At 40.9% G+C, this 26,288-nt stretch overlaps 2 protein-coding genes across 4 annotated transcripts in view; both read left to right on the plus strand.

The window, feature by feature from the left end:
• The first annotated feature begins 353 nt into the window (after positions 1-353).
• sall3b (spalt-like transcription factor 3b) lies at positions 354-11,117 on the plus strand. Its single transcript, XM_072448143.1, has 4 exons — positions 354-620; positions 6,172-8,850; positions 9,605-9,951; positions 10,383-11,117. The coding sequence occupies exons 1-4, from the start codon at positions 488-490 to the stop codon at positions 10,746-10,748; spliced, it is 3,525 nt and encodes a 1,174-aa protein (XP_072304244.1). The 5' UTR covers positions 354-487; the 3' UTR covers positions 10,749-11,117.
• Positions 11,118-11,809: 692 nt separating this feature from the next.
• atp9b (ATPase phospholipid transporting 9B) overlaps positions 11,810-26,288 on the plus strand; it is a 46,615-nt gene continuing 32,136 nt past the window's right edge. For 2 of the 3 annotated variants that reach the window (XM_072448137.1, XM_072448138.1), the window contains exons 1-8: positions 11,810-11,901; positions 14,500-14,673; positions 18,713-18,863; positions 20,715-20,828; positions 20,950-21,058; positions 22,799-22,857; positions 23,006-23,057; positions 25,542-25,636. In XM_072448137.1, the coding sequence (XP_072304238.1) occupies positions 11,822-11,901; positions 14,500-14,673; positions 18,713-18,863; positions 20,715-20,828; positions 20,950-21,058; positions 22,799-22,857; positions 23,006-23,057; positions 25,542-25,636 (834 nt within the window). In that variant the 5' untranslated portion in view covers positions 11,810-11,821. Of the gene's footprint in view, positions 11,902-12,172; positions 12,272-14,499; positions 14,674-18,712; positions 18,864-20,714; positions 20,829-20,949; positions 21,059-22,798; positions 22,858-23,005; positions 23,058-25,541; positions 25,637-26,288 lie in introns of those variants that run through there. The other variant, XM_072448139.1, reaches the window with a different exon arrangement.

Below are 26,288 nucleotides of genomic sequence, written 5' to 3' on the forward strand. Positions count from 1 at the left end.
GGGCCGCGCCGGGTCAAATTGTAACGGGACATCGTCTCCAACTCAAACTGGGCTTATACTTTTACGCGCAGCCGACAAACTGTTCAGATGTAACGCAAACCAGACCAGACCGGACGCACAGGCTCGAAACGTGTGTGTGTTTGTGTGTTGTGTGTGTGTAAAGTTTTGTTGTTTGCTGACTTCAAAGTTGCGCCGGAGCATGTTGGACTCGTGCGTGTCAGTGCGTCAACGCGTCAAACCGACACCGGACAGGAAGCGCGCCGATCATCATTATTAGCCCTCATCCCCTCATTTCCACGTCTCTCCCGTGCTTGACTGGACACGGGCCAATAGCGCGCAGAAGACGGGACGGGCCGCGAGGGTCGTAAAAAGCCGACGCCGTCCTCAATCATAATTACCCTGACATGCGCAATCTGCACTTGGGTCTCTCCATCCTCTCCGTCAGCCCCGGGACGCGTATTTGAGAGTGATCCGCGCTGCTGAAGGCATGAACCCGTGTCCCGTACCACCGATGGTCCCGGGGAAGAACAGCGCCATGTCCCGCCGAAAACAAGCCAAACCTCAGCATCTCTGGTCCGAGGAGGAGGCGGCGGCGCACGGGAAGCTGCTCCGCGGGCACGGTACGGATTCAGACACTTTCTCTTGCTTTTATTTTGTTTATTTTGTTCGTTTTTATTTTATTTTGGAGACATAGCCCACATAAGCGAGCGCTGGAGATAATTAAAATGAATATTATACAAAAAAACCTACCTTTAATTAACCTTTTAATTTACTTTTTCGCACGAGCGTTTTGGGTAATTTTACAGTTTTACTTTTTTAATTCAAAAATCCAAATGATAAAATATGAAAAGACATGTGTTGACTTCTGTTCATTATGTTTCGTTTATAATGTTTAGGTCGTAGGTTTTGTTGCGCATGTGTCTTAACTTCAGAGCCACGTTTACTGGACTTTTACTGGAGCAAACATCGCTGACAAAGCAATGGCACCAAACCAAAAGGGACTCTATAATACGTTTAGTCATTCTCTTAAGTCAGTGTGGACGTTTAAGAGATGGTTGTCTAATCAAGTAGGACAAAAATAATAATAAATGGACAGTGTCATTTTTGCAGCCAATCATATTCTCAGAGGAGATTTACAGGCCTGACTTAACATTTTCATTCTATACGTGAAACCACACAGCAAAAGTGAAGATCTCACAATATACTATACATTTTGTGATCAATATTATCACGAGAAAACAATGCTAATGATTTATCTAATTCATATTTATTTTTTGTGGTGGTTGAACTAAGGAGGCCTGTGCACACTGTGTGATAGCATTTCCCTAATAAAGCCTGCGTGTACATGATTATTGATATTTGTAATAATTCCCGTTATCATTGTGCAACTGGATCTCACTGGTTCAATCACATTCCCAGCGACTATAATTCCTCAATCTAATATTGAAATATTGCTTTAAACAATTACATTTTCTCCTGATTTGATTCAGACTGAGAGTTATTAAATCAGTTATTCGAGTATAAGATATCACTGTGTTGCCATGGCTATTAAGTGTCAAACCACTGAAATTATAGTGCAAAAGACAACGTTTAAGGTAAAACGCGATAGATGTTGTTGTCAAATTAATTTAACATGAAAACGAATCAAATGTCTTTGCAAATTTGTCGTATCAAAAGTCTGTTGGGCCTTTTCTGAAGCCTTAAATCCATTTGTCGTAAACTTCACAGGTCAGATTAAAATGTTTTCCTTAGCTTTGAGGCGACATCAAAATCCGTGTCCGTTAAGCAGCGTCGAAGAGGTCGTCCCGTGTCGTGTCCTGGCCCCCCCACAGCCGGGACGTCCTGCCCGGGGAAGGGGGTCTGAAATGATTGACTTAACCTTTGTCAGCTTCACCCGGCGAAGGGCAAGAGCTGCGTGTCCCGATCATAATACAATTAGCACGTCAACAGCTGCTTTCTGATCTTCAGGGTCAGAGGTGAGGAGAGGTGCGAAAATGTGTTGCTACTTTGAAACAATATCACTAAAGCGCGATTATAGAGTGGCAAAATACAAAAACAATTACATACTGATTATTAAAAGTATGTATTTGGTTGCTGAATGGCCAGAAATAACTTAAAATAACAAAGTTAATCAAATAACCCAGGATTTTTGGTGTGTGTTTACATATACGTAATGAATCAAATGAACGAAAACACCTAACTTAATTTATTTTTTAGAGTAATTGTTGTATGTGGAAGACAAAGAAGAAGATATTTTGAAGTAACTCTTTCAAGCTTTCATATTTTCTCATTTAATTTCGTTAGTTTGCCTATTTTTGGCACGATTTTCTTTAAACAATGAGAAGAAAGAAATCAAGATTACTCACATTGTTTCAGTTTTCGTGTCTTTTCAACATTCTGATAGCTCCAGAAATCAGATAATGATCAGATTTTGGTATCAAACAAGAAACTGTGAGTCAAAATCAAATGCAATTGAACAAATTATTAACACTTTTTCACAGCATATGAAGCTTTTTGAAGTAGAAAACATATACAGACATGGGATGATACCGTTATATAATATATAAATATAAAAACAAGTACAATTTACCCAAAAGTTGAAAAGGTTTTACTCCTGTGCACATTTATAGCCAAAAATGCTACTTTTCTCGACCTCTGCTCCTCAAACCTCGGATCTAGACAAACATAAATCTATTTCCTCGAGCCGATACAAGGGTGACAATCTAAAATAAATTTCAATCACAGTTATTATATTGGCTCACACTGAAGCGGTCGCTAAATCAAAGTTGATGGTTCCTTTGTTTTTGTTGGAAGTAAATCTTGTAACGTTTAGACAAAGAGCAGGGTTTTTTTCCTGTGTGTTTTTGGATTGGCTTTGGTGATTCACAGACCACCCAACATGTTAAACCGTTTAAACGTTTACTGTAAAAGGTGCTCTTGCTCGCACCACCAACTTCTCTAGACGTTTGAAAATGTAAAAGCTGAAAAAAATAAGTGAGTTACACGATTTGTGACGTAACTGTCTGCTACGTTTATTTGTCTAAGGATTTAAGCGTACAGTTCGGACCTCGGTAACTCGCTCTTGTAATGTATGTGCTAGTAAAGGAGCACAAAAGTTGCCATGGTTAAGCCTCTTTTGTTTGCTCTGGGAGGACTGGGAATAGTGGGAGTTTTCTGGTGGATCTTGGCGATAATGAAAGTTTATTAACAGAGTAAAAAACACAGACAGATGCACAAAACAGCACGGACAAAGCCAAGGTTATGGGAAATGTGCTGCGATCCAAAATGCATTTCAACTGAAAAAGTGGTCGTATATAATGATTTTAGATTGTTTGTCTTTGTTTTTTACTATATTGTTTTTTTTGATAAGACAAACATACTCAGCTTGTGGGTAAGACTTCAAAATGGACCCTGACCAACTTAAATATAGCGTAAATTAACCTTTTCTTTGCATCTGTATTGACAACAGTGCAGCTTAGAGAGTAAATGTCATATTTTAAGCAGGTTTGGAATGTTTTACAGTAACAAAAGCAGATAAATCAATGATAAAACATACTTTGATTTGTTCATCTGTTTTTTGGAACGTCAAACTGAGATGTTTATAATAAATTATGCTGTAATGGAGTTAAACACACCATTTAACCCAACCAAAAAGCAAAGATTATTGTATATTCTGTCTAAAATATACAGTAAATGCAGTGTTAAAACAATTGTGATTGTTTTATAGTCAGAGATGGGCATTATATTGAAATTTAGACATTATGATGTATGTTTGTTTTGAAGATATGCACATTTTATTGAGTAAATTGTTTATAGTAAAAAAAAAAAAAAAGAACTACAAAAAGAGCTGATAAAAAAATAATTTGTTAAATGTGATGGCATAAACTTTCAAAACAGGCAATATTTCTGCACTTTTATGATATATTTGACTGACATTTCAAATTTGTCTGATAATTAAACCTCAACTAAACACAATTCTGACATAATATCGTCTGAATATCGCTAGCAAGATACTCCAAAAAAAAATTTGCTATAATTTTTGTCAATATTTCCCATGTCTAGGTCAGATAAAGGTCAGAATCTTGGTTGGTTTGGATTCAGAACAATCATAAAACCTTTAACATGTGGACGAATCAGGTTTTGAACAGGCCTACATAAGACTTCTTCACCTTTTCAGTCTCAACTCATATAATTGCAAATAGAAATGGAAGCATGTGTCATCTTAATGCATAATGTTGTTAGTAATCTACAAAAATTGCCGTATTAAAATCAGTGAGTGGAAGCGCGAGTGTGGTGCTATAATTTAGTATTGATTCGTCCAAATCCGTCCATCTGCTGCGCGGTCTGTTTCTAATGGGCCACAGCCTAAGCAGATGCAACAGTGACTTCTATAAAAGAGACGCACAAAGACATTGGGTTGAGTGGGACGGGGGGGACAGGAGCAGGTCAGAGTCCAGACCAAGAATCACAAAATCACATTCAAATGAAGGGAAAGTGTCACAACCGCGTGTAGATTTTATGGATTTGTGTCAATGGATTTCAATATTCAACTATTGACTGTTAGACCCAGTTCTAACGACGGATGTGGAAGAGTTTTACATTTTATCAATAATTGTGATTATTTGGGTCAAAGTATTGCAGTAAGAACCACTTTTTTTTTTTAATTATTTCAATATACTTCATAAAGTTTAAGCTAAATTAAATGCTTTATTTATTTATTCAAAAAGTAATTTGTGAAGCTGGTCACATATCACAGGAAAAGTTTCAGACACATAAATTACAGATATGGTATTAATAATTTTGAATAAAATACAAAAAAATGATGTTTCTTCTCAAATTTGTGATCCTTAAAAAAATAGTATAACATGAGGTTTGTTCACTAGTTCGTGCGAGCCTTATGTATAGTAATACATGTAGACAAGTATTATCTATAAGTGTTTGATAAATAGACAGTAAAATAATCAATAATTAATAATGAATTCGTAATAATAATTGTATAAAGCAGGGGAGTTGCAAAAGAGATAAATGGATGCAATCAGTGGTTCTCAAAATAGGCGGTCATAACAAGAAAATACTTCATATTCTTCCAATCAGACCTGATCATAGATAACTCACTTTACAGTATATTTGTTTGTTGATATTCAAAAATATTTATCCAAATCAGGGCAAGTCGAATGAACTAAAAGGCAGTTGAGGATGAGCTGATGATTGAATGATATGAACACACAGAAAATCAATGTAACATATGGGATTTCATTATCTGTCTGAATGAACAATTGAGGGGTCACTATGGCTGCTTTGAACTATATTGATTTAGTGAAAGATGGTTAACATGTAAAAACAGGGACTTTGAGATGACACTGTAGAATGCAGAGTAGCTGTCACTTCCAATAAAACAGCAATGTTCTTGCCGTAATATTAGATACATTATACAGTTTGCATGAAAAGTACATTGTGTAACGTGGAAAGCAGGTTTTTGTAGTATAGTTGGTTGTATCTTTAAAAAAATATAAAATAGAATAACAACAATTTATCCTTAAATCTAGATCCAGTGCATCTGCTTGACATTGCTCAACTTACACTAGTGGGTCAGGACTCAAAAGTGGATGCATAATATTAATTGCAAAAGATTAAAGGGTAAAATTTGACTTTGACAACAAAATAATCTATAGTGTGATAATAAAATGTCCCACAATTACATGATGATTCAAATTGCTTCAGAGCTTACCTAAACTTTTGTCCAATTGAACTAACCTTAAGCCAAGAATGAATCATTAGGGCTGGATACTTCTAGTAGTACCTCCTAGTACTACTAGCTACTAGTACCTCACGATACAATGCGTATCCCGATACTCGGAGTTTCAAACAATACGTGTCCTGATACATGGATATCCCCTAAAACCACTGTTAAAAGTTATTTTACTTAAAGGATGTTTTCATTATGTAGAATAATAAAATGTGTTGGAATTTCATGTTCACAATGACTGATGAATTTCAGAAAACAAATGGTATATGAATAATCCCCTTTTCAGGTCAGATCTATTGCCAAGAAGTCACGATATATTGCTGTATCAATACTTTGAGTACAGCCCTACTTTTCGTGTACTACTATGTTAATCTTGTTGTTTGACGTTTACATTTGTCCTAATCCCTGTCGTCCTCTCCCTGTAGACGCTGCTGAAGGCCTGAGCAGAGAAGACGCCAGTGCAGTGGACGCCAGCAGTGAAGACACCCACATCTGTAACAAATGCTGTGCCGAATTCTTCACATGGACCGAACTCGGCGAACACCAGAAAGTTTGCACCGCGGACGACCCTTTGGTGCTGATCGTGAAAGACCGCCAAGATTCTCAAACCGGACCTTCTCCCGTCCCCAGCGTCCTGTCCAGCGACTCCTCCCCACCTGGATCTCCGGACTACGAGGCTGGGACCTTCCTCGGGAATGGCAACGACAGTTCTGATAATTTAGAAGAAGCGAGAGACCAAGATGAAAGCATGGAGATGGACGCTTTGCAAGACAAATTTGATTATACAACAAGCTCTAGCCCTCAAACTTCAGAGTCAGATTTACCTTTGAAATCAATAGCAACAGGTTACAGCTTGCCGAATACCAATGTAACTCTTGAAATCCTGCATAGCACCCGTGTGGCAGTGGCTCAGTTTTCCCAAAGTTTAAACAGTAGCTCGGGGGCGAAGGGAGCGCCTGCTGCAGCCATCCCGGTCATTCTCGAGCACTTGCTGAACCTACAACAGCAACAAGTGCACCAACTCCATCTGATAGAGCAGATCTGCAGTCAGGTGGCCTTCATGAACCGCCAGCCCACACAAGCGGCGCTCAACCCAGTGTCCAGGGTCCTACCACTGGGTCCTAACCAGTTTCCTGCTCCTCCAAGTGGGATCCCGCCCTCCATCTTGCCGCTGTCAGGGACTATGCCATCGATTGTCAACGGACAAGCTGCAGTAACTTTGCAGTCAAGGCTGGAGAAAATGCAAAATTCCCAAACCTTTTCCCGAGATTCTTCAGAAAACTCCTTCAGCTCGAGTAGCACATTGCTTCCCCCTTACACCGACGCTAGTGGCATTAGAAGCGCTCCAACGCTAAGCTCCTCCGCTCCACTCTCCCTTGGGCCGAACAGCCTTCTTAGCCAATCTTCAAACCTTCCATTTCTACCTCAGAGTCCACTCAGCAGCAGCAGCGTCATCTTCCCCAACCCTTTAGCTAGCATCGCGGCAACAGCTAACGCTCTTGACCCTCTGACCGCGCTAATGAAGCAGCAGAAAGGCAAACCTACGAAAATGTCTTTGTTCGAAACTAAACCGAGCCCAGAGGAACCCTTCTTCAAGCACAAGTGTCGTTTCTGTGCCAAAGTCTTCGGCAGCGACAGTGCGCTACAGATCCACCTGCGCTCGCACACGGGGGAGCGGCCCTTCAAATGCAACATCTGTGGAAACCGCTTCTCCACAAAGGGCAACCTAAAGGTACACTTCCAACGCCACAAAGACAAGTACCCCCACGTCCAAATGAACCCTTATCCCGTCCCGGAGTACCTTGACAACGTGCCAACCACTTCGGGAATTCCCTACGGCATGTCGTTCCCCCCGGAAAAGCCCGTCTCCTCGTGGATGGAGACTAAACCCGTTGCAGCACCTTTGCCAACCGGTTTAGGTCTTCCGATTGCGTCCGCTGTCTCCGGTCTGGGCAGCTCGAATGACCCCGTAAGTGTAACAGCATCCCTGAAATCTTCGGCTGCCAGTGAATGTATTTCTTTGTCACCTAACCACGCAGGCAATGAGGCCCGATTCTCTCCTCTTTCAGAGCCTTGCCGGGAGAATGAAACACCCAGTTTAATGAAGGCTGATGCACTTCAACTAATGCAAAACTTTACCTCAAAACCAAACCTCGAATGTTGTACAATCTCCTCTCCCGAGACGAGCACCTCACCGGTTTCGACTTCACCAATCAACCATGCCGAAGACACCAAGTTCTCCTCTATGCTTGAATCTATGCAGCCGTCTGAAACCTCCAAGCTGCAAAAACTAGTTGAAAACATTGATAAGAAAATGACAGACCCTAACCAGTGCGTGCTTTGCCACCGCGTCCTCAGTTGTCAAAGCGCCTTAAAGATGCACTACAGAATCCACACAGGAGAAAGGCCCTATAAATGTAAAGTATGCGGCCGCGCGTTCACGACAAAAGGCAATCTAAAGACTCACATTGGTGTCCATAGGGAAAATTCACCCGTTCAAGTGCAGCATTCGTGCCCCATTTGCCAAAAGAAATTCACAAACGCCGTGGTTCTACAACAACACATCCGAATGCACATGGTGGGGCACATTTCTGACTCAAATAACATGGAAAGTCCCCAGGAAATGGAGTCCGAAATCTCTTTGAGTGATAAGAACTTTGATAGCTTAAGTAGCAACAGCAATGACGTCATAGATGATATTTCAATGGACGAGGAAGAGGAAGACAATTTGGACGAGGGTTTTTACAATTCAACGAAACCACCGTTTTCAAGTCTGGCTGCTTTGGAGAATCAAATGAGGTCCATAGACAATGCATATAAATTGCTAACAAATGGATTTAATGACAACAGTAAAAGTTCAGAGAAAAGTCCCAAAAGTCCAGACCAGACATGTGTAGATGGATCAGCCAGGATCAGATCTCCAGGTTTGGGAAAAGGTTGGACTGGATCTCGAGAGGATTTGGCCCCATCGGTGAAGACAGAACTATCTAAAACTTTGACTCATTCTGCAGAGATGACCGGCCCTGAGCAAAAAGAAACTCAATCCACCAAACTGAGTGTGAAAGAGGAGACGCCATACTGCATGTCCTTCCACTTCAGCCCAGGTAATTGTTCCTTTCTTTAGCCATGTAGTAACACTACAGTGACAGAAATTCAATTGAATAATTCAATTCACTTTTTAATAAAGAAATATACTATGCAAGGATTTCAAATTGAAAATGATAAGAGCAATATGAAAATATGAAAGGGATTTTACAAGATTCAAACAAAAGAGATTTGGTTCTAAGGATGCTTTCACCTTTACACAAACACTACATCAAAATTAGGACTAAATTGGGACTAAACCTGGAACAAAACCAGGACTAGACCCAGACTAAACCAGGACTAGAACAGGACTTAACCAAATCTGCATGAGGACTCAAACAGGACCCAAACCAGCGTGAACACACCCTAAATGTAGGGAATTATGTGCTCTTTAAGGACCCATTATAAGCATGAATTCTGAAGCAAAGGGAATATTTCCCCAGCTTTTCCAATATTTTTAAATTAAATGGTGTTTTCTGCACACATGCTAAGTTTTGCACCGACCTGAATGTTGTGTGATAGATTCCCTACTCAATTTGCTGAATGTCTCTCCCACTCTTTACCCACTTTACTGCTGACGGTCCTGTCTAATGATTACATAACATTAAAATAATAGTAGGGGAACTTGAGTTGCTGAGAGACAGGTCTAGCACTTTTTTGCAATGGAACAGAACATTTAAATAATTTATTTCTAATAATTGAATCATGCCCCACATGATATTATCATTAACAGATTGTGTGAGTAGTGAAAGTCCTTGTCTTTGCTCTCCTCAGCTGTTGGCCAAAGCATGCCCAGCCTCGTCACCACCTCCACACCACTGAGCCTTTTAAAACCAGAGCTGAACGGACAACCGACCATCTCCGGCGAGCTCCACCCTCCTCCCGCTCCGTTCAGTGTTCACGTCCCCCCGGCCTATCCCTCCTCGGGCAGCCCGGGACCCCTCACCCTGCTGGGGCCGGCTCCTCCGCGACGCACCCCCAAACAGCACAACTGCAACGCCTGTGGGAAGAACTTCTCCTCCGCCAGCGCTCTGCAGATTCACGAGAGGACGCACACGGGGGAGAAACCGTTTGTCTGCTCGGTCTGCGGCAGGGCCTTCACCACGAAAGGGAATCTCAAGGTACATTCACTTGAACGTATTATTTTAGTGAGAGAGTCTATAATGTTTGGACATGTTCTACTCGTCAACAAAAGTCTTACTTTATATATGGGTAAAAATGTAGTATATTGAATTGAATGTCTTAAAACATTTTACTCACTGTTCACAATTAACCTTTGTTGAACACTGCATTGGAAGACACATTCTAATAACAGAATTATTAACAGAAAAAGAGGGTCTAGGGGGATGGGGCAGTTATGTATTTGCGTGTTTGTTTCCTGTGAATTGCTGGTCAATCTATACATGACTTTTATTGACCGGATCAACTTTTTTCCCTCACAAAACAGAAAGGAGTTTTTTTTTACATTGGTGTAAGACTTGCTTACGCTCTTGTCTTGACGGCCTAAGCCACTCCTGGGGCCTTTACTAAAATGTGATTATTCTGTCTTTAGGTCCATATGGGCACTCACATGTGGAACAATGCACCAGCCCGTAGGGGGCGCCGTCTCTCAGTAGAGAATCCTCTGGCGCTGCTTGGAGGAGATGCACTGAAGTTCGGAGAAGTGTTTCAGAAGGACTTGGGGTCTCGGACTGTGGACTCCGGGTTCTGGAGCCGATATGCCTCAGCCATCACCAACAGCCTGGGCCTGAAGAACAACGAGATCTCAGTGATCCAGAACCGCGCTCTGCCTCAGATCCACCCTCTGTCTGTGGAGCGAGGGAGCGCCCCCATCAGCCTGACCAAGAGTATGGAGCTGGGAAACAACAGGCACTTCTCCATGCTGATCGATGACAGTAAAGAGATTGGAATCAATTGAACTAAAACCTTATGCAAATCTATGGACTATAATGTATTTGTAAAAACATCTTGTTATGTATTATCTATAGACTTTATAAATGACTTTTTATTGCAGAATAAGCCTGTCACACTCATGTTTGCCCTTGCAGTCACTTGTTGGGAAAACCTCTCAACAAAATAACTTCACGGTCGTGGACATATTGTTCAGTTGAAAACCCAGAGTGAATACTGAAATCAATAATGCAAAGACTCTCTCTCCTCTGGACGTCGGCCAGTGCAGCTGAGGCACAAACCTGCTCCTAAGTCTGACTCCTGAGGTTTTGTCACTGTAAAGGCGAAAACAGTCATAAGGAACATTTAGACTGAATAAAAGATAGTGAAAAGAAAACGAATGTCTTTTTTGTTCTATATTTTATTTTGAGAGCATTTGTCTTTTAACATATATTCAAGCCATTATCTCAGAGTTACTTTACACTGCCTTTACTCCAAACACACGAGCCATAATGTAACCGCAACTGCCCTGGGGCCTTCTGACAGAGAAGTTGCTGCCAATCTGGGCCAGTGGCCCCCACCACTGAAACATTCACATCACATTGATAATCAGTGGGTCACGTTATACAATAATACAACAGTTTTGAATTCTATTTTTTGCAAAGGGGTGCAACCTCCTTTATTTAATTTTTTTAACATCCTAATTTAAAAAAAAAGTGTGCCCCCTTATTTGAGGTTTACTAATTGCACTTAATAAAGGAGTATTGTTGTTGCACTTTCACTCATCACCTCAGTACGTTTGGTCCTGCCGCTGTAGAAGTGCATAAAACACATTACATTAGCACTTTAAAGGAACCTTAGGTTTCAGGATTATTTATGTTGTGGGCGTGGGACAGGCCTTTTGTCAAGTATATGCTTGACTTGAACTGACCATTGCAAAAGTCTTTTAAAACCTGGATTACAGCTCTCTCTCTCTCTCTCTGATGTCACGTTTTGTCCTAAAATACAAAGCTATAATAGCTATATATAATAGAACACTGTTTCTGAGGGGGCTGGCACCCACGTACTGCCGTGACGTCAGCACGCACCGCCCGGGCCAAGATGGCTGACAGCATCCCGTTAAATCCGGTGAGGAAGAACTCGAGGAGAATCCCGTATTACAACTCCGCCAGACTCTCAAGGTACGGGGGGGCTCCGTGGGGCCCCGTCTTCGCTCGTACATAAATCTCGGGTCGTGACGAAGCCCCGCGCGTGACCTGCGGTGCTGTTTGTTGTTTAGCTGTTAGCATGTTGATGCTAGCTCTCATCATCATCATCTGACAAGTTCAGCTGCTCCGCGTATCCGGAAAAGCAAACATTTCCTGCTCAGGTCATCCATTAAACTGCACATTAACCCGTGAGAGAGACGCAGCGGAGACGTGTCCACAGTTTATGCTCCTGTTTGGCAATAACGTCACATGACAAGCCTCATCTGACTCTGCTGTCAATACTGGGAGTTCACCACAATCATCTAAACACTTTTGACTGCTCTTGACGTGTACAATAAAGCAGGTATGTTTACGGAACTATTCAAGCTTAAAGTGGTGATCGTTTGTCTTTGGCTGCTGGATCAATCCAAACATACTAACCAAAAGCAAGTTCATTTGTTGTTGGCAATCAAATCATTCAAATCATATTTTTTCTGCTGTTGTAAATTCCCTTATGGATTGTAAATGGTTTCTAATATCATGCACTTCTTGCTGATGCTTGCTAAATAAATAAGCAACACTTTTCTCAGTCTCTGAAAGGAAGACTGTGTGGTGTTTATTGCTGATATATTGCATCGTCATTGTGGTTGTTAAATTTATGATATTTCAGTGTTCCTTTCCGGATTTACGGACGTATAATTGTCAAAAAATGACACAATGAAATGATTTATCAAGCACCAGATCTAGATCAAGTCCTCAATGTTCCTCCCACAGCTCGAGAGTGAACTTTAGCCTCATTTTTGCTGTCTGAATGTGTGAATTGTTTGTCAAAATTGCAGCATTATGTTCTTCTCAAAAAATACACAAAATGCAGATAAATGATTACTAATGCTTCCCCTTAACTGGCGCAGAAGAAAAGAAAGCAAACACAAACAGGAAGTTCAAGTAGTGCAGCTATGATCATAAGAATGCGGTTTGTTCAGAATATAGTTCACGATGATTGGTTCAAGCTTTGTATTTTGATAACTGAAGACATATTATTCTGTGACACTGGGAAGTAATAACATAAGAACAAATATATGATTACATTAAAATAAGACCAGTGGTGTAAAGAAAAAGATTCACAGGCAAATGCCCCAGACACATTCAAACATTATCCTTACATTATCACTATGGATACTGTTTTAGCTGATATGAGCAATTTGAGTGTCGCAACGAAAACAACGAAAATCAATCCAAAATGTGTTAAAATGTGTAGTTAAATCTGTGCGTATTGACAAAATTCACTAAATAGTCTTAGTTCAAGGTTTAAAACATATATTTGCTCCATTTTCAGGCTCTTTTGGCAGATGTTTTTTTTTTATATAAACCAAATACCTGATTTCTTATCACAATATTATTGATAATGCATTACCCACTATGTTATATTTACTTATAAAACGTTTCTCCTCTTCCTCCTAAACTCTCGGCTCAGCAGTAAGTAGATGTTTTGCTGCTCTTTCACTGGGCCTAGAGTTGGATCATCTTAATCCGACTTAATCCAGCCGATGCTAGACTCATGTCTGTTTACAAGCTCACGTCTGGATGGGCCTCACTCTTTCACATATTACGTCTGAGGATTTAAATTCTTTAATGTTCATTTTATAAATGTATACCATTTGTTTAAAGTTACACTTTGTACATTTGTTGTGGAAGGCTCAGCTCTTGTTTGTCTCCATAGACAACAGAAGGTGCAGATGTCACCAGAAAAGTGACATCTGCACCTTTAACACTGACATTTATTAAAACGGTTCAAATAATGGTTTACCAGAGCTTTAGATGCAGAGCTGAGGCTGGTTGGCTGAAAGGGCCTAATGAATAAGACATGAAGTGCTTCTCAATGCATTTGCAGTATTTGTGTAGGATGTGAATAGGAGAGGCTTTTGAGTGGCCAGCAATCTGATGCATGCTACTAAACGCTTTGAACTATCTGTTAGGTGATATTTCTGCTATGGTCACCTTTGTTTTACCAGCACTCAACAAGACCTTATGCACTTCTTTCAAATTGTAGCATGTGATGATGTCATACTCTCAGGTGGGGAGTATTTCTGTATCAAAAGCATCATAATAAGGGATGTGCAATAATCTAAGTTATAATTGAATGCATGGAGATTCTCATTTAAGTTCTAAACATAGATGTTCACGGACTTGAAAGTCTTTATCTCTGCCTTTTGCTCAAACACGATCATTCGGTGACGCTGAGTTGCCTGGAGTTACGTCAGCTTGAACGTTCCTTTCATAATAAAATATCGTTTTTGCAACATTTATGTCATTCAGTTGTCACTAGATTCTTCTAAAAGTTGGCGAGCTTTTTGCTCAGGTGCCAGTTTTACACACTAATTATTATTATTTTAAAATGAAAAAAACAAACTGCTAGTTTTACACATTCAACAATTGTTCAAACTGGATAAAAATCTCACATTCACGAACCTTTTGCAGTCTTAACAAATAATCGATTCATCGAAAAATAATCAGCTTAATCGATCACCAAAAGAATCATTAGTTGCAGTCCTAATCCTAACCTTTATAAAAATGAATACATTGTGTGTGTAGATTCTCCCTGGAAGATGACCCGTCCAACCTGGATGAGATGCCTCTGATGATGTCGGAGGACGGCTTTGAGAACGATGAGAGCGACTACCAGACGCTGCCCCGGGCCCGAGCCAACAGCAGGCGCAGGGGCCTGGCCTGGTTCATGTTCGGGGGATGGAAAGTCCTCTGCGGCAGGTACTTTATTTACCAGTGACTTATGCTCGAATTTTGTGTACAATTCTAGGCAAACCATAAAAAACCTCCACATTTTAGAACTACTGTATCGACTGGGAAGCATAGTTTTTTTCTATTAAAACCATTGGGTTAAACGGTTCTCATTCTCTGATAAACGTCTACTTGAGCTGTAAACAAAACCTATAGATTATTAAAAAGGTGATAAGGTGACAGCATTGCAAACCAGGTAATGTCTGTGCCGGTTATGTATGAATATTGGAACTATATTTCGCTGCTTGGTTTGGTTCTGTCATGCGTGGGGGGCTTTTTTGTAGGAAGATGAGACTTGTGTAGCGTGAGATGAGGAACTTCTATGACTCACCGACACTTCACTAACCACTCTCACACATTAAAGCTCTTTTTGAACAATACTCTACATTTTAGAATTGGGTTATGAGGAATTATTCTGCTTTAGCTTTATTGTGCAAACATGTTCCAATGTTGTTTATCGTGATTTGTTATTGTGACTACGTTAACATACACATTACATACACAGCCAAAGAGAAAGTATGAGTCAGAAGGGGAACTAAGAGCGCTGAAAGCTTCACGGAGTAAATACTATTTCTGTTCAGTGAGAAAACATCCCAAAAGGGCAGAGTGGATGTTGTGCCTGTTTGAAAAATGTTCTCTCGTCGTCGTGCTCTCTATTTAAGACTACCACCTACAGCCCCACATTAAGCTCTCACTCCTTTTTCTCACTGACCAATGGCCCACTTCTCTGTTGCTCTACTTCAGCACGAAGATGATTGAATAATACATGTTCAGTATGCGTTCTGGTCAAAATAATCATGTAAAATGCATGCGTTAACTAGAGCTGTAGCACACAACGTGACAACGTGTGTTACATATTGTGCAAAATGATCACTGATGTTTGTAGTAGTAGTGTGGTGGTAGTAGTGTGGTAGTAGTGTGGTAGTAGTGTGGTGTCGTAGTAGTGTGGTGTCGTAGTAGTGTGGTGTCGTAGTAGTGTGGTGTGGTGGTGGTGGTAGCAGTGTGGTGGTGGTGGTACCAGTGTGGTTGCAGTGTGGTGGTAGCAGTGTGGTGGTAGCAGTGTGGTGGAAGCAGTGTGGTGGTGGTAGTGTGGTGGTGGTAGTGTGGTGGTATACTGCGTGTCTGGTGGTCATCAGATGGTCTGATCACGCTTCCGTCAGTCGCCTCAGGGCAGCAGCGGTTAGAGAAGTAGTGTAGTGTGAAGACTGAATAATGAACCTAGAAATCACTACAAGCCTGTTATTTATTGCTGTTCTTAATATTTACTGTTTAGGATTTCATAATAGAGGTAGTTCGATAACAATATCTGATAATTGTCTGGCTGTTGTGGCCGATAACGGATATTTTGCCAAGATTCGTATCGAGACATAAAGTAAAGCTCATTGAGGGGCTTTTTCTGATTTTTTTTTTTTTTCCTTCACGTAATGAACACATGTGTTTTGTTTCAGTGCAAATGTATTATAAAAGCAACTCTAGGGTTAAAACGAGACCGCTTTGTGCTGTTGGCATCACTTTTATCGTCAGCAAACCAGGGAGTAATGTTGTTGGTGCAGGCTTCATTCCCCCCTCCCCCAGCCCAGTTATGCCACACAACCACCACTTTGTATTGGTGGCTATGCTAGCAAATGCTTTTTTTTAATTAACAATATACTTTTTCACAATTTGGGTTTGGTTAGATTTATGAAAAGTTAATTTGGTTGATTTTAGAGCTTTGATGTAAGCAAGATATCCAGGTCTCGGCAGAAGAATGTGAGAAAAAATGTGGTGATGCACTGTTAGCTTGCTAGTTATTGTTAGCTTGCTAGTTATTGTTAGCTTGCTAGTTATTGTTAGCTTGCTAGTTATTGTTAGCTTGCAAGTTATTGTTAGCTTGCTAGTTGTTGTTAGCATTACTGTGAGTGCAAACGTCTGCTCTGGCCTCTGAATGTGAAAATGTGAAAAGCACTTATGCATAAATTGCGGTGAAGTGAGTGAGGAGTGTAAGGAGGGCTAATGCAAACAGTTTAAAAATGAATTAGTTCTGTTTTTCACACGTTTACCTCTATGATATACATCATTTTTGAATGATTTATGTAAACCTTTCAGCCCCTACATTATAGCTCTTCAGTTTCCCTTTGAACTCTGATCTGATTTATGAGACTGAGAATAACACATGGAGACAGAGAGACAGAGAGACAGAGAGACAGAGAGACAGAGAGACAGAGAGACAGAGAGACAGAGAGACAGAGAGAGACAGAAATAGTGGTAATTTTCAACATAACTGATGCCAATAATTTCACCGATTTAATTTCTAAAGTTAGCTTGTGAATATGGATGTAATTGTTGTCATATATTTACTTTCTAGAATGCCCAGTCCTCGTGTCGACGCTTTGCACCCAGCTCCACTGGCTTTGTGTCTATGTAAAGTGTTGCTGTATATTTCCCTGCGATGATCAGTTTGTGTTTCCAACGCTCCGGTAGCTGTGCATGAAGTGCAAAGAGAGGATAAGGGCATGTTTTTGGACGGCTTTTTTTTTTGGACGCGCACCATCAATCCAAAAAGATTTTCAGGTCAAACGGAACGACAACGCGGTTTGTGCAGCTAATAATTCACGTCCGTTTGTCCTCTAAAGACAATCCGTTTAATGCCAGATCGGTGGAGGGCGGCATCCATGAACGCCATCAAAATAAGACGCGTGTTTACATTTATATGATACATTCAGATTTCGTTTAGCTGCGGGTAAGTCCGTCGCTCTAACTGCATATTGATCGCTCGCTGCCCTCCCTCTCGCTAATGAACAAATCGGATTTTTCACAGCTGACCAGTTTGATGCTTTCCAGTAATTTTATGTGTGCTTAGTGCGGGATTATAAAAGGCAAATAATTCACTTTGAATAAGCCGGCGCTGTTCAAATGCCATATTATTTGGAGAGCATTCATTTGCTCACATAATCACCGTTATGAATCTGCTCCGGCGGGCGCCCGGAGACGCGGCCAACACAAACAAGACTTCCCACCAAAAGTTTGATTTATTTAGTGTTTTTGCCAACTTGCTTAAAAAGTGTAGAGGCCAAGTCGCTCAGCATGACGGTGTACACAGGCACAGGTGCAGCCAGGTCACGGCCAACTGTCAGAAAAGCACTCTCACTGTTTGTCCGCCCGTTATAAAGCCCATAAAGCCCGGGCAAGTCAATGGGAGCTAATGGAAGTAGTTTATAGACTTGCCTTTAGAGTCAGCCGGGCAATAAGAAGCAACAAAGAGAATGTTCCTTATGTCCGGTAATGTATGTAATTAAATTGGCCTCAAACACAAAATGGGAACTTGTTTGTCAGTGTTGGAATAAAAACAAGAAAGCCTCAAAATGTAGAACTAGCACAAAACTAAATTGTACCGGTTTAGAGCTGTAGAGCGTAAGTCGTTTGAATGATTAATTGATCAATGCCGTCTTACTCAACATTTCTATAATTAACAAATTATTCCGAGGGGATTTAAAAAGATTTCTATTCCCAATGGCAGAGGAGAAGGCAAGAAGTGAGAGAGTTTGAGAATCGAATTGGAATTGTGAGTTGAATCTCCACTTTTACTGATAAATACTACTTGTTTTCAGTTTAAATATATATATTGTTTGATTTCCTATAGTCGTGTGCAGTTAAGATACAGATACACCATCTAATCCTAAGAATATTTACAAGAGTTTTTGCCAGCGCCACCACGACATAACCCTTTTAGTCTTTAGATGACTAGACTCATCAAAAACAAGTACATTTTCATATTTTTTTTCAATATACTTCATTTCTTTCAGTGATTTTTCAAATAGGTATTACAGTTCACATTTAAATGATATGTTCTTGTCCTTGAAGTATTTAGTGTGGTAACTTTTAACATATTGTGAGCAGGTTTGGGGACTTAATGTATTATAAACAGCGTATATCCTTTGGCCTGCTTCAACAATCAACAACCCCATAATGCAACAGTCTTTACGTAAACTCAAGCATTCGTCTTAGTTATGCTGATGATGCTGTGTTCCAGCTGCTGCGACTGCCTGGCCCGCTGCTGCAGGAGGAGGAAAGAGCTGAAGGCGAGGACGGTGTGGCTCGGCTGTCCAGAGAAATGTGAAGAGAAATACCCCAAAAACGGCATCAAGAACCAGAAGTACAACATCATCACTTTTGTGCCTGGGGTGAGAACACTGAACACTGCTGCCATGGGGCAAAGTGTGATTGGCTTTAAGGGCGTCAACCTCAATAAGGGACAATGAACAGAGATTTATTATTATAATGATATACTATGGGAAGTACAAAAATGACTGTACCACTGTCAATTTTGGGGTTATTTTTAGTACGTCTACATAAAAGTCGCTAGAAAAATAAAGAAACTGCTTGGAATTGCGACTATCGACCAAAAATCAGCACAATTCTTCATCAAAATCACGACATCCAACGCCTAAACGGTTTTTAATACATTTTTAAACGTGTATTTCAAAACTTTTACTGAGTAGATTTTGTAGCCAAATAAACAAATGATAATTAATCTATTGAAACATTTGGTGGCCTCTTGACCAAACTGCACTTGTGATGTACAGTGCTTATGTGGAGCCGTAACATTGGAAACCTACGCGTCTCCAGTTACTTATTAAAGAGTCCTGCACTTTCTTTTACACCATAAAATGTCAGCTGTCCAGTGGAGTGTCTAATATCGTAATCAGCTGTGCGCCAAACCTCCTCTTGTCCCACGCCACTTTGAATTATTAAATACACACAAATTGAGTTTAGCCCTGTGCATTTTCCCTTAAAGGTCGGGAGGTTCATTAACTCTTCCATTGATCTCGTTGCCGGTGATAAGCTGTGACCAGACACCGGGTTCTCATTATTGCAAACATTATTCAAAATCGGACCTTAGACGGATGTGAGAGCGGGACTGGAGTTGATGAATGTTTCATTAACAAAGTGTCCTGCAGACTGAGTCCCACGTGTTCCAGTTCGGACCCGTGATTTAGGACACGACTGATGAGCACAAACTAGAGCGCAATGATTTTAACAGCACCTTACGCCCTTTCATTTGCCATCGTTTACACTGCTACACGTGAGTCCAATGTTTCAGACGGTTATTGAGGAATAAAAGTTTGTCAATGAGATGCAACAAAGAAATGAAAAACAAACACTGGTAGAGCATAGACCTCTATCAAGATGTAAGATGCAAAATAAATATAAAATTACAAGTAAATTCAGTTCAATTTGGAGTTGACTCACAGTCTACTCGGTCTAATGAGAGGAGTTTGTTTCAAAACACTAAAGATGATCAGAATGGGCATTGGACATGGCAATTTCATTCTCATCAGCTCATTTTTGACTTTTTTAAAAACATTATGTTTTTACTTCCAGGAGAGCCTTATTTCGAATAGTTGCACACATTGTCTGCTACTGATGTTAACGTTCTGTACCATTCATTTTAATGAGACGGCTAAATAAAAGCATGTGTCGTTTGTAGTCTGTGCTGACAAATAGTTGTTTATGCTTCTTACAAATGGCTTAAAGTAATAGAACCTCCAGTTCTATTTCATAAAGTTCACTAATTTATGACAGATTTGTGGTGCTCGTGAAGCAAAACAAAAGTTTCCTTTTCATTAGCATTTATACTAATGTTGGTGCTGCTCTCCAATTCCATAAACAAAATGCTGCTACATGTGGAAATGTTTTCTAACAAGGCTGTTATTTTACGCATGTGTGGTCCAGTAGTTGTCACACATTAGCTCTTCTATTGAAAATGCATCGGAGCAAACTCATGCAGGGGAACCAGCCTTCAGAATGCGTTCTGTCAATACAAACTCTGTAATGAACCCAGTCGTGTAATGCCATGTGAAACAGAAGTGTCAGCGTTTCCATTAGTCTAATGTAAAGTGGCATTAACATGTATCTTATTCCAGCGCAGGACACGTACTGTAGTAACCCATCCGAGCGCTGACTGACCCCCTGTTGACGTCTGTCATCGTGTGGTTTGACCTGAGACTTTTAACTTCTCTCTCTCTCCTCAGGTTCTGTATCAGCAGTTCAAGTTCTTCCTCAATCTCTACTTTCTGATCGTGTCCTGTTCTCAGTTTGTGCCGTCGCTAAAGATTGGATATTTGTACACGTACTGGGCACCGCTGGTAAATGCCAAACACAAATGTTACTACCTTCTCCAGCTTTTGGCCTAAACACATTCTTACATATTATATTTGACTGGAATACATGTTATTTCTTTGCCTTAATAAACCTTTCCTCTCTCAGGGTTTTGTTTTAGCAGTGACAATGGTTCGAGAGGCTGTGGATGAAGTGCGTCGTTACCAAAGGGACAAAGAGATGAACTCTCAGCTCTACACCAAACTCACTGTCAAAGGTGAGAAAAGGCTGATCATCTGGGTAGTTTAGACCTGGTTTAGTCCTTTTGTGATACATGTTATATAGACCTGGTTTGGTCCTGGTTCAGTTCTAGTTTAGATCTTGTCAAGTTCTTGTTTAGTCCAGGTCTAGTCCTGTTTTAGTCCTGGTTCCTCTGCCTGTCAAAATGATATTGGGAGTTGCGATATACCAAAAATGTAGCCTAAATCATGATTTTGATTTTGTCCTGTTTCATGAAGACGTAACTCAAGCCATCTCCTGTTTTCTAAGTTCTCGCTTCACTGTTGTTGAAGTTGTTCTCTTATCCATAGCCATCTTCTTTTGTCAAAATAAGCTTTATTGCTATTGTCCGTGAACAAAATCCACAAACTTTCTGCAATTATGGTACAAAATAAAATAACCAATAATGAATGTACACAATACAATACAAAATGTATTAAAAATCAAATTAAGTTTGCCTGAATATAAGTACAACATGTGGAGTATTGACAGAATAGCAAACCTGCCACACTACAATTACAAAATAGATGTAGTATTGTTCACCTGAGTTCATTAAAGTGACAGTGAAGTGATATAACGTGTTCATAAGTCCAACTGCAGAGGGAGAAACTGTTCTTGTGGTGAGAGGTTTTAGTCCTGTCCCATGGGAGACCAGGCTCGGACCAGGCTCGGACCTGGCTCGGTCCTGGCTCGGTCCTGGCTCTGGACCTGGTGTGGACCCTGTGTGGACCCTGTGTGGTCCCTGTGTGGACCCTGTGTGGTCCCTGTGTGGACCCTGTGTGGACCCTGTGTGGACCTGGTGTGGACCCGGTTTGGACCCTGTGTGGACCCTGTGTGGACCCTGTGTGGACCCTGAGTGGACCCGGTGTGGACCCTGTGTGGACCCTGTGTGGACCCTGTGTGGACCCTGTGTGGACCCTGTGTGGACCCTGTGTGGACCCGGTGTGGACCCGGTGTGGACCCGGTGTGGACCCGGTGTGGACCCTGTGTGGACCCTGTGTGGACCCTGTGTGGACCCGGTGTGGACCCGGTGTGGACCCGGTGTGGACCCTGTGTGGACCCTGTGTGGACCCTGTGTGGACCCTGTGTGGACCCTGTGTGGACCCGGTGTGGACCCGGTGTGGACCCGGTGTGGACCCGGTGTGGACCCGGTGTGGACCTGTTTTGGACCTTCCTCAGCCCGGGTGTGGACCTGGTGTAGTCCCCTGGTTAGAGGAGCCTGCAGTAACCCTAGCCACCCCCTCTCTCTGCCTGTAACTGTTTACCCACACAAGGACAGGTGATATTCCGGTGTACAGTGCAGCGCTCCCAGTGCAATTAAGAGCTGATCTACACTTGTAACAGAAGTCCTTGCTCGGCCGTGAGAGCATTGATTTTCTCTTGGTTTCTTCAGACCCTATGATCTAAGATGTGTCCTTTTGTTGATTGTGCGGTCAATCCCCCAGCGGCAGATCGGTGACACGCGCTGTAACTTTCGCACCCTTTGAGTGCTCCGGGCGTGTGCGCAGTGAGATCCTGACGTACAGGATATATTTAATCATCTGTGTGGATCCTCCGTGTTTATGACACTTCATAACAAAGGAACGTTTTATTTCTGTTTAGCATGACTTTGGAAGGTTAACATTTAAAAAGCCTTTTAAGAAATCCACACAATTAATACAAAAACAAACCTACTACTTTTATTGTTTGTTATATTTTGAAACTAAATGTTCTGGTCATGTTTTTCCTCTTTTGTCAGGAAAAGTGCCGGTGAAGAGTTCAGACATTCAAGTGGGAGATCTGATCATGGTTGAAAAGGTGTGTATCATTGTGTTACATTTCACTGCTGTATGTTGTTTTGGCGGATACATTTTAAATTGCCATAAACCTCTTGAAATAAGTATTGAAAATGAAAACGTCCTATTTGACAGTGTTCAGAATGTCATCAGCATCTGTGTGTGTTTAGAACCAGAGGATTCCCGCTGACATGATATTTCTGAGAACATCTGAGAGGAACGGTGAGTGACGAGTGGCAAAAACCATCACAAAAGCTCTGAAAGTTGAAAATTATACCACATATCGACCACAAAAATACAGTTTCACTCTCTCGGCACCAATTAGATGAAATACTCTTGTCCCGTTGAACTCCGTGTGCCCTTGGCTGCCATCAGGTGCAGATTTCCCACAATCCCCTGCCCGTGTCATCAAGTCTGTCCGTGAGTCGTATTATTTATGTCACATTCGAGCTGTGACGGATGCAGCAGGTGCCAATAATTCGATGAGGCTTTTTAAGGGAAGTGTTCCGAGGACGTTATTCACATCCGTCTGTCACATGTCAATACAGCGTTTGACTTTTAAACCACAAAAACAACCTTCACGAGGAGCGCGTTATCCTCGTTTGACTTGGGCGTTGATTGCCCTAATATAAACGACAATCGCGTAAACATTTCGTCTGATTTAAAGGCGCACGATGTAACCTTTCCATGTGTTTGCGTCCATGGAAATGTTATCGCTTTGTGTTCATTTAGTGGCTGAATGAACCTTGAAAAATACACGGTTCTGCTACGTTTATTGCCATACTGTGGAACATTTACCCCTTATAATCATACTGGTCCTGAGTCACATATTTGAGCGGATTTGACATAATGTTCGATGCTCGTAGTAGTATTTGAAACTGATAATAATAACTTAATTCAATATGTGACGGTTAGAACAATATTTTTTGGGCTCTGTATTTATCCTGTGCACGTTTTCTTTGCGTTTGTGGGGAACCTTTTCTACCTGGTACTTTAAACGAAGCTGTAAAGTTAGATTTGTGCTGTAAAGGAACTTATTATCGACACTAACTACTAAAGTCTGTCAATGTTAATTTCATTTTTGATTGAAACTCCCTTTTTTAAATCAATACTGTACATTTAAATTAGGTTATTTGGGATAAGTCTGCTTTAAATTGGTTTCTTTGCTATATTTTCTGTAGCAATAAACCACACTTAAACATGTGTTATTGTGATGGAGTTACCGGAACATCTAGTTTGATTTAATTTCATTCCATTTTAATAATTGGAAGACTCAATTAGTCTTATTATTAATTAGATTGGAACTCTCAAATGATTTACACATTCAATTTGATAATGTTGATTTCGAACATATAAAATGTTTCGAAATACATGGATATACACAGTTTGTTCGAAAGGGAGTTGGAAGAAGTCAAAACCTGTTTAAATCCGACCCCGAGCCAGGTTCTCGTGTTCGTTCTACATCCGCATCATCATCAGATACATTAAGTCAAGTCCAGAATGTCTCAGTCAGTCGTATTTCTGAGCTTTCGTTGCTTCAGTCTAAACTCGTAGATCACTGCCTTATTTGTCTTAATCCTTGGGGCAGTTTAGCTCTGCCCATTAGCATCTCCTGTGTTAGTTTCATACCTTTTTATATTGCCTTGGATCAATAAAGGTCATGACTTGTAAGTGTCCTCAGCCTCTGAAACACTTTCTTAATGTCCTGCGTGTGTTCAGACGCTCAGTCATGTTAACACTGCCGTACGGTTGACATGGACTAAGACGTTCTGTGCGGTCTTTGTAAATAAATGGACTAAAGCCTGTTTTTGTGCCATGTATTTATGAATGTTCTGACTATGGGCTATTTCTGACTTTCTAACTTTCTAACTATTGACGTGACGTGTTTTTTACCAGTTTAATTATGTTTTAGTCCAGATTTGGTCCTGGTCGTATTTGGAAAAGCAAATATCTGAAATGTTTGAGAGCGACATAAGAGTCTTTTTCTAGGTCTGTCAAGATAGCAAATTTTTTAAGTGCGACGTATTGTTCACAAAATGATCGTGATACATGATAATATCGACACCACTTTATGCCACTGACACGTTAACCTGAAAATCCCAGGTTAAATATTCCCCAAAGGAATCATATTGTAAAAATCACCAGGTGTAATAAAGCAAAATAAAACACATAAGTTGTTAGTTTAAGTAGTTTATGTGTGTTATGTAACTCTCTGCAGCTGACATGTTTGTACATTACCAAAAATATCAAAAAGAAAAGATACACACAACACAATAAAAATGAATAATAATATTGTTCCAGCTGGATATAGTGATATAGTGACAGGCCTAACTCTGTCTTTTTCATTGGGGAACCTACTTAAATATAACTGGTATAACTTGGGTAACTGCTTGTTTTAGTCTCCATAATTCAATATAATCTTTAAAATAATCAGCATTTAATATTGTTTACCCAATTGGCTAAGACATCCTGCCATAGTAACTCTGATCAAACACTGCCTAGATCCCGGGCTTATTCTTTTATCTTTAAAGCTTGCGCGACTGCTTGCGCGACTGCTTGCGCGACTGCTTGTGCGACTGTTTGCGCAACTGTTTGCGCGACTGTTTGCGCGACTGTTTGCGCGACTGTTTGCGCGACTGTTTGCGCGACTGTTTGCGCGACTGTTTGCGTGACTGTTTGTGTAACTATTGTGACGTGTCTTTCCAGGCTCCTGTTTCATCCGCACAGATCAGCTGGATGGAGAGACGGACTGGAAGCTCAAAGTGGCTGTTGGCTGCACACAGAGACTTCCTGCTGTCGGGGTAATGATGCCATCACCACTGTCCCTTTAGCTTTAGCCCTGTGTCCAGACCTGGTGTCCAGACCTGGTGTCCAGACCTGGTGTCCAGACCTGGTGTCCAGACCTGGTGTCCAGACCTGGTGTCCAGACCTGGTGTCCAGACCTGGTGTCCAGACCTGGTTCCTACCGCTTTATTTGATCAGGCAATTCAAGTTTAACTGAGCCAGAGACGTCAGATTTCATTGATTATTATCAGACTTACTTACTTTTTAACACATTTGGGCATTTGAGTGTCATTGGGCCTTACTGTGCTAAAACACCTTATAAAAATGAATGTTTTCAATGTAAACAGTAGTATTTATGTCATTCATTATATGGTTAAAGCTACAGCCAAACAATAAGTTAAATAATGACATTTTCTTCATGATTCATTTATAATAACTACATCTTCCTATTGCTCTTTGAAATGGAATTCCTGCTTGGACCAGAGCCACTGTACTGTCACACTGAATAATCATCATTAAAATCAGTTTAGCAGCTGAAGCCAACGGCGCTCCTGTTGGCGTTTGACAGAGCTCTAGCTTGTTTAGTTCAGAATGACTTTAATAAAAGGTAAATGTTATTCTTTAATCGCTGCTCGTCTATTGTAAACTAACTTACCAACTTCTTTAGCT

This window comes from Eucyclogobius newberryi, unplaced genomic scaffold, assembly GCF_026437365.1.
Source record: "Eucyclogobius newberryi isolate DKJ021-1_F unplaced genomic scaffold, fEucNew1.0.hap1 SCAF_16, whole genome shotgun sequence".
Taxonomy (NCBI): Eukaryota; Metazoa; Chordata; class Actinopteri; order Gobiiformes; family Gobiidae; genus Eucyclogobius; species Eucyclogobius newberryi.